Genomic DNA, 12,585 nt, shown 5'->3' with positions numbered 1-12,585 from the left:
TCCAAAGTGATCCTCTAGCCTACATGTGGGTAATGAAATAGGAAAACAAGTGAGTTAAAGGCTCTTCTTCAAATGTACTACAATGAGAAAAGCATGTTTGGATTTTGCTGTAGGCCTAGTTCATGTGTTGCATTCACAGGATGTTTTTGCTGCCTAGTTTATTTCAAGGCAATACACAGACACCTTTTTATCATGTTTATGGGAATTCACAATAAATAACATAGTTCGTAAATACTTTCACAACATTGCAAAATATATTAACTAAAATAAGACAAGATTTACAGGAGCCAAATAAAATGTCTAATGTCTAACGGAGAACTATAATGTCTTGGTGATGCTTTAAATAATACTGTACTTAACACTGTACAGGAAAGCAATCTGACATTTATAATCTTTTTCTTTAAAAGACACCTTCATTTTAGTTGCTGACCATCAAACACATTAATCATAGATACACTTCATTAAGAAGTTATCCTTCAGTGCTGATTTTAGTTTACAGTAGGCTACCAAAGCCCTCTACTTAACAGCCCTTAGGCTACAGACTGTGACACTAATATTGCTGATATATGTTTGTGATACATATCCATTGTTTGTGTATAAAAATGATCAAGCGATCAATATATTTAGTATAAAAATAATGTGTTTAAAAAGAAAGCAAAACGAAATTGAAGCCATATTGAGAATTCCTCTTCATGTAACATTCAGGGGATTGTTTCTTCATATACAGTTTGTGACTTCCCACTGCTCCAGTCTCTTCCTGCTCCTCAGTAGCGTTGGGAAATCAGAGAAACAAAAGCAAGGCCTACGTGTTTAGTACTGTGTACTAGTCATATAGTCAATGTAATACTACGAGAGGTACCACTAACTCTCTCTGTCCCTCGCTGCAGTATATCTGGAGCTCCTGTTCAGCTGCCAGTTTATTCATCTGTGCTGAAATATGTGAAGAACATTTCATTGCCCCTTCAGCATTGTATCTTGTCATGACTTCACCTCTATCCACCACCAAGAAGCCATAGTGGTTCACTTCACTTGTTGACCTCTCCGCCCAAGCCCACCCTCACCACAGTGTCCAGTTTAATAATAATAATATAAAAATATGCCATTTAGCAGACGCTCTTATCCAAAGCGACTTACATTCATGCGTGTATACATTTTATGTGTGGGTGGCCCCGGGAATCGAACCCACAATCCTGGCATTACAGGCACCATTGCTCCACCAACTGAGCCATCCAGTTTTTAGATCCATATACATTGTCATTAGCATGTGGCTAGTGCTAGTGCCACTGGCAGCCCTTGGCTATTGGACGTGACTGTGTGTTCTTCTCCATGTGTTCTCCCCGGGTGGCTGACCAGAGCAGAGGCAGACTAAAGAGGAAGATGATGCCAAGGCTGAGGCCTACACTCAGCAGTGCCGCCCCCAGTGTGTTAGCGAAGGTGATGGGTGGAGAGTGTGTGAGGAGCCACGGGCGTCGCGTCACCATGTCCTGCTCGATGGCCTCCATCTGGAAATGAGTGCCCATTATGCCGCACACGTGGAACAGTTGGTGGCTGTGACCTGCAGAGGGTGCAAAAGGACTGTGGTTAAATACCGACAAGTAGTAGCAGAACAGGAGTGGAACCAAACATAACTCAAGGAGGAGAACTGTAACTGGCCAGCGACAGAAGAACTTGCCTCCACAGCATAAGGGGGAAACAGGAAGGCACGGCGAGTCCCAGAGGCAGTGATATTAAGTCTATTATGTTGTTTTAATACTACATATGTCATACCACTAATGTCAAGCCAGTGTTGATCAGTATCTACTGTATTACAACAACTCTTGTACAGTACAGTGACAAATCATTCTGAACGAATCAAACAAACAGCCTTTCCAGATAGACAATGCACTTTGACCTATGTAGTCGAAGCTGCCGGGGGCCAGGCGCTCCGGTAGGTGTGTGGCGAAGAGGAATGCGGTCAGGAAGGCCAGGGCGATGTGGGTGTGGTGGAGGGCGTTGGTGTCGTTGTCAGTGCAGCCCTCACCCACACACAGGAAGATCTGTCAAAACACAGAAGAATGTATTAGCCTCGCGTCACATGACAGGCTTCTATAGGCTCGTCACAGTCATACTACACATGGCTTTTGAACCAAAATATCATGGTACAGGTGGAGGATCTTAAATTTGATCTCCCGGTTGTTGCATGACATTTCCTATACAGCAGGAAACGCCAACTTGTAGGTTATTTGAGGTTTACAAATACTTTTAACGTTTGTAATTTACAGATAAAAAGTTCAGACTTGATTTGCCCTAACTAAAAATGTATCAACCCATACAAAAATATCCATTAATTATAATCCACACAATAATTCAAATGTTCTGTTGCTGCAGGATTATTTTACTGCTGTGAGAAACTGGTCAAATTAAGATCCAATAGCTGTACATACAGAATTTCAGAACTGTTCATAACCAGAGTTCAATTAAATACTTCAATGTACACTGCATTCCACTGACCTGACCATAATTATACCATTAGCCAGACAACAAAGTGTACAGAGCCTGCTAGGTCTCAAAATATATAGTCGTACCTCAGGTACAATAATCAACATCTCCAATACCAGCTACAACTCATTTTCATCCCTAGTCCCATGATCTGACTAAAAACTATAAAAACATCACATGAATCAAACATTGACACAGTAACACTTCAATATGACAAACACTGTTATATACTTTTTAAACTTTTCCCTCAGGCACAGAAGAAGTTTGGTCTGTCACACAGAGGGGTAGAAATGTAATGACTCACCCTGTAGAAGAGAGGAATGTTGTCGAACAGATAGGGTAATGCGAAAGCAAGAATGCGGAGAAATTTGCCTAACTTTGGGCTCTGACACTCTTGGTATCTGAAAAAGAGTGATGGTCGCTTTATCAGCCATTACAATGACCCAAATCCATGCACATTCATTATACACTGCAAATAATTACAGATTTTAATTATCAACGTATGCAATCTCTTTGTTCCCTATCTCTGTGCATTAAGGATAGATTAATAGAAGAAGATCTTAAGAGGATCTAGGGGACAAGTATGGGACAAATGATTGCATTACTGTTGCATAGTTATTAACATATTATTAGAAACCCGTGTCCCCTTATTGAACTTGGGAATAAACTGTAGCCTTTATGAACTAGCTCCCAAGTAGACACTTTTTCAGTACATTGTTGTATCTAGCATGAACTCATCTTGTTTAAATATTAAACAGGACTCTTTCATTGTTTTATATTCCCATCACAAATCACATACAGTGCATTTGGAAAGTATTGAGACCCCTGGACTTTTTCCACATTTTGTTACGTTATAGCCTTATTCTAATATTGATTAAATTGTTTTTTTCCCCCTTATCAATCTACACACAATACCCCATAATGACAAAGCAAAAACAGGTTTTTAGAAATATCACATTTACATAAGTATTCAGACCTTTTACTCAGGACTTTGTTGAAGCGCCTTTGGCAATGATTACAGCCTTGAGTCTTCTTGGGTATGACGCTACAAGCTTGGCACACCTGTATTTGGGGAGTTTCTCCCATTCCTCTCTGCAGATCCCCTCAAGCTCTGTCAGGTTGGATGGGGTGTGTCGCTGCACAGCTATTTTCAGGTCTCTCCAGAGATGTTCGACTTGGTTCAAGTCCGGACTCTGGCTGGGCCACTCAAGGTCATTCAGAGACTTGTCCCAAAGCCACTCCTGCGTTGTCTTGGCTGTGTGCTTAGGGTCATTGTCCTGTTGGAAGGTTCGCCCCAGTCTGAGGTTCTGAGCACTCTGGAGCAGGTTTTCATCAAGGATCTATCTGTACTTTGCTCCGTTCATCTTTCCCTCGATCCTGACTAGTCTCCCAGTCCCTGCCGCTGAAAAACATCCCCACAGCATGATGCTGCCACCACCATGCTTCACCGTAGGGATGGTGCCAGGTTTCCTCCAGATGTGACACTTGGCAGTCAGGCCAAAGAGTTCAATCTCGGTTTCATCAGACCAGAGAATCTTGTTTTTGATGGTCTGAGAGTCCTTTAGGTGCCTTTTGGCAAACTCCAAGCAGACTGTCATGTGCCTTTTACTGAGGAGTGGCTTCCGTCTGGCCACTCTACCATAAAGGCCTGATTGGTGGAGTGCTGCAGAATTGGCTGTCCTTCTGGAAGGTTCTCCCATCTCCACAGAGGAACTCTGGAGATCTGTCAGTGACCATCGGGTTCTTGGTCACCTCCCTGACCAAGGCCCTTCTCCCCCGATTGCTCAGTTTGGCCGGGAGGCCAGCTCTAGGAAGATTCTTGGTGGTTCCAAACTTCTTCCATTTAAGAATGATGGAGGCCACTGTGTTCTTGGAGACTTTCAATGCTGCAGAAATGTTTTGGTACCCTTCCCCAGATCTGTGCCTCGACACAATCCTGTCTCGGAGCTCTACGGACAATTCCTTCGACCTCATGGCTTGGTTTTTGCTCTGACATGCACTGTCAACTGTGGGACCTTATATAGACAGGTGTGTGCCTTTCCAAATCATGTCCAATCAATTGAATTTATCACAGGTGGACTTCAATCAAGTTGTAGAAACATGTCAAGGATGATCAATGGAAACAGGATACACCTGAGCTGAATTTCGAGTCTCATAGCAAAAAAATATATTTTATAAAGTTTAGAATAAGGCTGTAATGTAAAAAATTTGGGAAAAGTCAAGGGGTCTGAATACTTTCCGAATGCACTGTAACCACATGCACGGCTTCAATTAAATTCACTCACTTTCTCTCCTTACCTTTCACACAATCATCACACAATCACAACTGCTGAGTCATTGTCAGATCAGATTAGCAAAACAGATTCTGTTTTAGTAGCTTTGAAACACATTCCAGTGTAAATGAAGCCAACTCCCTCTTCACATAAAGAACACACGATCTGTTGCTAACTACTGTACATGTCTTCCCTCTCCTTACTACCTTGTCCAACTAAAACCACACTTGATAGTCTATCTATGGAATGATGAGGCCTACATATAGATGACATGGTTAGTTATCCTAAGAGTCCTAACATTTCACATACAAAGACATGCACTTGGGATGTCTGACACAGGAGTGAGGAGGATCGAGGAGAGACAAACTAATGAATAAGGAAAACTACAAGCAGTTTACCAAAACTCTGAGACAGGAAATCACAAAGGATGGGAGTGGTAGTAGTGGTAGTGGTGGTAGACTGCAGTGGAGGCTGCTGTGGGGAGAACGGCTCATAATAAAGGCTGGAACGGAGTGAATGGAATGGCATCAAACACTGGAAACCCTGTGTTTGATGTATACGATACCATTCCACTGATTCCGCTCCAGCCATTACCATGAGCCCATCCTCCCCAATTAAGGTGCCACCAACCTCCTGTGGTAGACAGTGAGTTAGGTTAGCAGTAGCACAGTGAGTTAGGTTAGCAGTAGCACAGTGAGTTAGGTTAGCAGTAGCACAGTGAGTTAGGTTAGCAGTAGCACAGTGAGTTAGGTTAGCAGTAGCACAGTGAGTTAGGTTAGCAGTAGCACAGTGAGTTAGGTTAAGTAGCACAGTGAGTTAGGTTAGCAGTAGCACAGTGAGTTAGGTTAGCAGTAGCACAGTGAGTTAGGTTAGCAGTAGCACAGTGAGTTAGGTTAGCAGTAGCACAGTGAGTTAGGTTAGCAGTAGCACAGTGAGTTAGGTTAGCAGTAGCACAGTGAGTTAGGTTAGCAGTAGCACAGTGAGTTAGGTTAGCAGTAGCACAGTGAGTTAGGTTAGCAGTAGCACAGTGAGTTAGGTTAGCAGTAGCACAGTGAGTTAGGTTAGCAGTAGCACAGTGAGTTAGGTTAGCAGTAGCACAGTGAGTTAGGTTAGCAGTAGCACAGTGAGTTAGGTTAGCAGTAGCACAGTGAGTTAGGTTAGCAGTAGCACAGCAGTTGACAGAAAGCAAAAGAAAACGCATGACTAACGGAGACGACATGATGTTTACCTTTTTATGATGTCATGGTTATATTGAATATATGGTAAGCCAAGCCTTAGCAGAAAAGAGGAGAGGAGAGGGAGAAGCATTGTGAGACTGCCATTAAGCTGATAATACTGAGTAATAACTATGATGAAAAGTAGGCAAACCAGTCGGGCTGCGTTTTAACAACAATGTGTACAGTAGGCTTGCTGTACGATGACAAGAGACGTCACAATAGGTGCTCCACAGTGAAGCTAAGCTGAGGTAAAAGACCGGTCCAAATTGTCTCCTATCATGCATGGTATTTTGACAGAAAGGAGCACAAAGGAGTAGTTTCATTCCCCAAAATTAATGAATAACAGCAGTGTGTGTATCAAATCTACAATACATGTACATTAAAATGTTTAACGTCAAATATGTGTGCACACAGTAGGATTTAGACTAAATGTAATTGTTTCTGGTTGGAGGAATATTGTCAGTTTGTCATCTTATCAAGACACTACATCCAAAGCTAGGGGTCAAGTTGTACAATCACATGCTCTAAAACACAAAGCTAATTATACGATATCCTCATTAGCACTATAAAATGCGTGAGATTGAGTGGTTGCTAACCAACAGGCAGGTTGACATTTATCGTCATGAGTCTTGTCCTGGAGGCAGAACTGAGCGATTTCCCCTTAGATAGGCCAGCTGCAAAGTCAAAATTGTCTAAATTAATGAAAACAAACATTTGCTTTTTTGGTTTTAATTTAAGGTTAGATTTGGCAGTGTGGTTAAGGTTGGGGTTAAGATTAGGTTTAAAATCAGATTGTATGACTTTGTGGCTGTGGCAGCTAGTGACCACTCTGCAGAGCTACCTCCAGAACGATGAAAAACGCTATCCTGCAAACAGCCCTCCAGTAGAAAGCTCTCTTACCTGGAGTAGCAGGCCAAGGCGGTACAGATGACAGTGTTTACCATAGCGATGGGGATGTAGTACTGGTGGAACGAACTGTTCACCCACTTATCAGGAATCACGTAGGCAGAATATGTAATGGCAGAGCCTGGACGGGAGAGAAATATGCATAATCATACGCTCCCGGGCGCGGTCTAAACTGACTGCGTACTACAGACCCTGGTTCGATTCCAGGCTGTATAACCAGGGAGTCAGGCGACATCAGCGATATGCAGGAATAGACACAAATACAGAAACATATGTGTGCATGCACAAGTACTGCAAACTGTGTGTATATACCATAGACTATATTGACGTGTATAATATACAAACATACAGATGGAGGATCTTAATTTGATCACCCTGTTGCAGGAGATCTTTCCTGCAATTCAGGAAATGTAAAACTTGTAGTGCATTTGAGGCTTCTGAAGTTTGTAATTTCCACTTTGAAATTTCCGACTAGATTTCCCCTTACAAAAAATGTATCAACCCCTACCACAAAAAATGTAATTATAATCAACATAATGCTGTAGCAAACTGACTCAAATTAAGATCCTACATGTGGGAAAGGCATGCATGTGTGTACACACAAACACACATACACTGTCACCCTTCAGCATGCAGAAGTGTAGGTTCCAATCTAGGGTTGGTCCAGGTCTCAGTATGCATGGTACATGTGCGAAAGCCCATTCCTGCATGCATTTCCATAACTAAAAATGCCCTTTGATGTAATAAAAAAAAGGGCTCAGAGCTATATAAATACAAACCATTATGGATGCATTCTTTCACCCAATTCCATATCAACCCCCACGGCCACCCCCACCCCTAGACACCTTTTGAAAGCCCCTCCAAAATCCAAAAGGATTGAATGGGTGGGCACAATATGGTAATGGTGCCACCTAGCCCTGTGGTAGGCAAGGCAGTTGGTGCCATTTTATCTTATACCTATATACTTCCATCAGATCTGTAAGGAGGCATAAAAAAAAATTACTAGGTGTTGATTTGGGATTGGGGGAAACCATAGAATTAGATCATATGAAAGAGGAATAGATGTCTAATGGGATCATTCCAACACTCCAAATGGTACATCGAAAGTATAACTGGCCAGTGTACCCACCACAGAACATCCATTTGAACGGGACTACGTTCCCTTCCTCAGTGGAGGCTGCTGAGGGGAGGACGGCTCATAATAATGTCTGGAACGGAGCGAATGGAATGGCAAACACATGGAAACCATGGAAACCATGTTTGATCTATTTGATACCATTCCACCGATTCCGCTCCAGCTATTACCACAAGCCAGTCCTCCCCAATTATGGTGCCACCAACCTCCTGTGCTTCGGGGTATCATACAACGACTCTCTGTTATAAGACCTGCAGGTTCAAAACACTATACAAATCCAACCCCTTATACATTGACTAGATAGAATCCGTACAATGCCTTTCCCTATAGAGATACAGCTGCATAATACAGTAGTCATGTCGCTAGGGCAACAATGTCCTTTTGAGTATAAATCTATTTCTATGGCATTTCTACTCACCCAGGCTGTAGAGACTCAGAGCTCCGTAGTCGAAGAAGAAGCAGATGTGTCGCGCGCGCGTGGACATTGTGCTAAAGGTGTGGGCACAGCTGGAGGCCAGCGGGTACACACAGCACGACATCAGGAACACCAGGAGGGGCCAGGTGAAGGAGTCGCGCCACACGTCCCGCATCAGGACCACCATCAGCAGCTTCCATAAGAAGTACCTGTCAGGACACAGAGGACACAGGGGGTTAGCTTGGCACTGGAGGACGCATACCTTTCAGGACCAATCGTTTATCGGGGGAGCAATAATTTACCAATAGTTTATTGGGAGAGCAATCATTTACCAATTGTTTATCAGGGGAGCAATCGTTTACCAATCATTTATCGGGGGAGCAATCGTTTGGTACTTTTTTCAGCAATCAATCAGAATGCAAGTTAATGATGGGTGTTCAAAATGAAATAATTATTTGGGATTGTTCGCCTAAACATAAAAGTGATAGCTTCTTAAAATGTGGCAAAGTTTTATTTTGGGGTTCAGTCACCCACAGTGAGTTACTGTATCTAAAGGTTCAGGCTATCTTACCACAAGGTTTGCCCCGGCCTGTACACAGTAGTTACAGAGGCAGCGGGCTGTGTTTCCATGTCTCTGCACACCTCATTAACAAATAAACCTTATTTGTAGTTTTCCCCATCGCTGCACTGAGCTGTTCGCTAATTGTGGCAACTCATTTGAGAGCTGTGCTAGCTCATTAGCTCTCTCTCTCTCTCTCTCTCTCTCTCTCTCTCTCTCTAGGGGGTAGTAGTACCTATAGCACCAAGCACTAGAATCTTACTGTACACTAAAATTCCTCCTCTTTGCCACTCGGAGAGGAGAGGGGGAGGAGAGAGAGGGGGGAGGAGAGAGAGAGAGAGAGAGAGAGAAAGAGAGGGGAAAGAGAGAGAGAGGAAAGAGAGAGATAGAGAGAGAGCGAGAGAGGGGGAAGAGAGAGAGAGGGAGAGAGAGAGAAAGAGAGAGAGGGGAAAGAGAGAGAGGGGAGAGAGAGAGAGAGGAGGGTGGGAAAGAGAGGAAAGAGAGAGCGAGGCGAAAGAGAGAGAGAGGGGGGAAAGAGAGAGAGAGAGAGGGGGGAAAGAGAGAGAGAGAGGGGGAGAGCAAGAGAGTGAGAGAAAGAGGGGAAATAGAGAGAGAGGGGGGGGGGGAAAGAGAGAGAGAGAGAGAGAGAGAGAGAGAGAGAGAGAGAGAGAGAGAGAGAGAGAAGAGAGAGAGGAGTCCTTGATCCTTGCAGTACAGAGGCAAGTGTCTTAATGACTACACCATGCTACACTGCGAATCAAATACTCCTTCCTGTGGAAGGCCTCAAGCCTGTGGAATGTGCTTCAGGTGCTTCAGCTGCTATTCAATCAAACCTGTTAATCATGTTTTCTGGTTTAGTCCAAATCCCAAGCAACATTGTTCCAGAGATCTGAGAGTGAGAGAGCATGTTTCCATATGCAGTTGTTTCTTTTTGGTGTCATTAAAGGAAACGCTATGTTCATTGTTTGTATGTATCCAAATTGTAAAGATAACACTAAACATGAAAGAAACGTTCAACTGTTTACTCCCGTCTCAGTTTTATCTCCATCTCTTCATTCAAAGACTCAATCATGGACACTAACTGACAATTGTGGCTGCTTCGCGTGATGCATTGTTGTCTCTACCTTCTTGCCCTTTGTGCTGTTGTCTGTGCCCAATAATGTTTGTACCATGTTTTGTGCTGCTACCATGTTGTGTTGCTGCCATGTTGTGTTGCTACCATGTTGTTATGTTGTGTTGCTACCATGTTGTCATGTTGTGTTGCTACCATGTTGTTGTCATGTTGTGTTGCTACCATGTTGTTGTCATGTTGTGTTGCTACCATGCTGTGTTGTCATGTTGTGTTGCTGCCATGTTGTTGTCATGTTGTGTTGCTACCATGTTGTTGTCATGTTGTGTTGCTACCATGTTGTTATGTTGTGTTGCTACCATGGTGTTATGTTGTGTTGCTACCATGGTGTTATGTTGTGTTGCTACCATGTTGTTGTCATGTTGTGTTGCTACCATGTTGTTGTCATGTTGTGTTGCTACCATGTTGTTGTCATGTTGTGTTGCTACCATGTTGTTGTCATGTTGTGTTGCTACCATGTTGTTGTCATGTTGTGTTGCTACTATGCGGTGTTGTCGTGTGTTGCTGGCGTGTTGTTGTCATGTTGTGTTGCTACCATGTTGTTGTCATGTTGTGTTGCTACCATGTTGTTGTCATGTTGTGTTGCTACCATGTTGTTGTCATGTTGTGTTGCTACCATGTTGTTGTCATGTTGTGTTGCTACCATGCTGTGTTGTCATGTTGTGTTGCTGCCGTGCTGTGTTGTCATGTTGTGTTGCTACCATGCTGTGTTGTCATGTGTTGCTGCCATGCTGTGTTGTTGTCTTAGGTCTCTCTTTATGTAGTGTTGTGGTGTCTCTCTTGTCGTGATGTGTGTTTTGTCCTATATTTTAAATTTTTTATCCCAGCCCCCGTCCCCGCAGGAGGCCTTTTGCCTTTTGGTAGGCTGTCATTGTAAATAAGTATTTGTTCTTAAATGACTTGCCTAGTTAAATAAAGGTTAAATAAAAAAATAAAAGTCAAGCCTCGAGTATCATTGACACGAGACTGTCCCCTGAGGTTCCAGTTAACCTACTTAATTAATAATCTAATTCCATTTCAATTGAGGAAAAGAGCTCAATTTGTTTTAATCTATGAAGGATGTATAGAATGTTTTGAATTTACTACAACTCTGTCTTAAGGACACACGCCACTGTTGCGACAGGAGTGCACATTTATGTACTTGCCCAGCACTAATACATCGGATTCCACTAATGAACTAACCATTCAACCCTGAAATAGGTGTGCTAGTGCTGGGTAACACTTTATTTGGATAGTCCCAAGTAGATGCTTTGTAGATGTTCAGTAGATGTTCAATTACCGTCAACAACATGTCAACTAACTATCCACTAACCCTAGACCTAACCCTGATTCTAAACCTAACCCACATTTAGCAAGCAGTTGCTTATCAACAGATAGCTTGTTGATAGTGTGACCATCTGTAGATCATCTGTGTGGGACAATCCAAATAAAGTGTGAGCAAAAAATTTGCCCCCATGTGGCGTTCACAAGAAGTGTACAGGTGTTGCTCGGCTATACCATGTGGGCAGGAAGTGTGTCCAGATGTTGAGCGTCTCATTGGTCAGCTGGAAGAGGCTGAGGATGCAGTCAATGGCTGAGCTGCGAGGGTGTCGGTAGCCTGAGATGATGCTGTCCTCATGGAACACCTAAACAAAACAAAACCCAGGGTTACTGCACTGTTGGCCAACACTCACTCCCCACACAGTAGTAGGCTATATATAGATACATATGGAGAGTCACCTGTTTACTATAAACACAAAGGTTTTGATGTTGATGTATTTCCCAAATAAAAGTAGGACTATACATTCTTGAGGGGAGTCACAATGATACATTCTTGACATTGTTGGTGGCAAGAAGCACAAGATTCAGTATGGTGTTCCACTCAAATTCCATGTCCACATGTTCAACTTCGGAATTAACTGGACTTAAAAATAAAATATAACCTCAACTCTGAAAATAGTATTGTAGGATTTGACAGTATAAAATGTAGAGAAGTAAAGTAAACTTACTTTGGGCACTTGGTTGATGGTGAAGACTCTGGGCAGTTTAATAAGGCTGAGCATGTTGTCTGAAAGGACAGTGGTGTTGACTTCACTTGTTGTATGAACTGAAGCCAGAGAGAGGGAGCATCTTTCCCTTTATAAGGTTGTTGCTATGTTGTTCCGTCGGTTCCTCCCTCCCACTCCTCCAGAATATTCAGTATACCTGTTCCACTCCTCCTATCTCTCTCTCTCTCTCTGCAGGTTGTCAGGCTCTGGACACGCCTCCTAGTTTCACCCTAAGACAAAAGGTGTTCGAGCAGCTAAGTTCATGTTCACACACACAAAAATATTCACGTTCTTTCGAACTTTTGGAGAAAACTTTTGAGAAAGGCAACAGAAGTCTCACCAAAAGCTTTCATATTTTGAAAGAGAATGGTTTATGAGTTAGAGAGTTGGTCTTTCAGAGTATTTGGCCTATTGTTCTCTGAAGTAAGAACGGGTAGTTAATGACT

General features: G+C 42.9%; 1 protein-coding gene across 2 annotated transcripts; it reads right to left on the bottom strand.

The window, feature by feature from the left end:
- Positions 1 to 1,153: 1,153 nt before the first annotated feature.
- LOC121548406 (membrane progestin receptor gamma-B-like) lies at positions 1,154 to 12,186 on the bottom strand. Of its 2 annotated transcripts, XM_041859838.2 has the most exons (8): positions 12,101 to 12,186; positions 11,610 to 11,737; positions 8,428 to 8,633; positions 6,869 to 6,995; positions 5,980 to 6,024; positions 2,783 to 2,879; positions 1,892 to 2,036; positions 1,154 to 1,555 (listed from the first exon to the last, which is right to left on the bottom strand). In XM_041859838.2, the coding sequence occupies exons 1-8, from the start codon at positions 12,152 to 12,154 to the stop codon at positions 1,275 to 1,277; spliced, it is 1,083 nt and encodes a 360-aa protein (XP_041715772.1). In that variant the 5' UTR covers positions 12,155 to 12,186; the 3' UTR covers positions 1,154 to 1,274. The 2 variants fall into 2 exon arrangements, with proteins under 2 accessions (XP_041715772.1, XP_041715773.1); XM_041859839.2 differs by lacking the exon at positions 5,980 to 6,024.
- Between the last annotated feature and the right edge of the window lie 399 nt (positions 12,187 to 12,585).

The sequence above is a fragment of the Coregonus clupeaformis genome, chromosome 32, assembly GCF_020615455.1.
Source record: "Coregonus clupeaformis isolate EN_2021a chromosome 32, ASM2061545v1, whole genome shotgun sequence".
NCBI classification, from domain to species: domain Eukaryota; kingdom Metazoa; phylum Chordata; class Actinopteri; order Salmoniformes; family Salmonidae; genus Coregonus; species Coregonus clupeaformis.
This window is presented reverse-complemented; position numbering and strand designations above follow the sequence as displayed.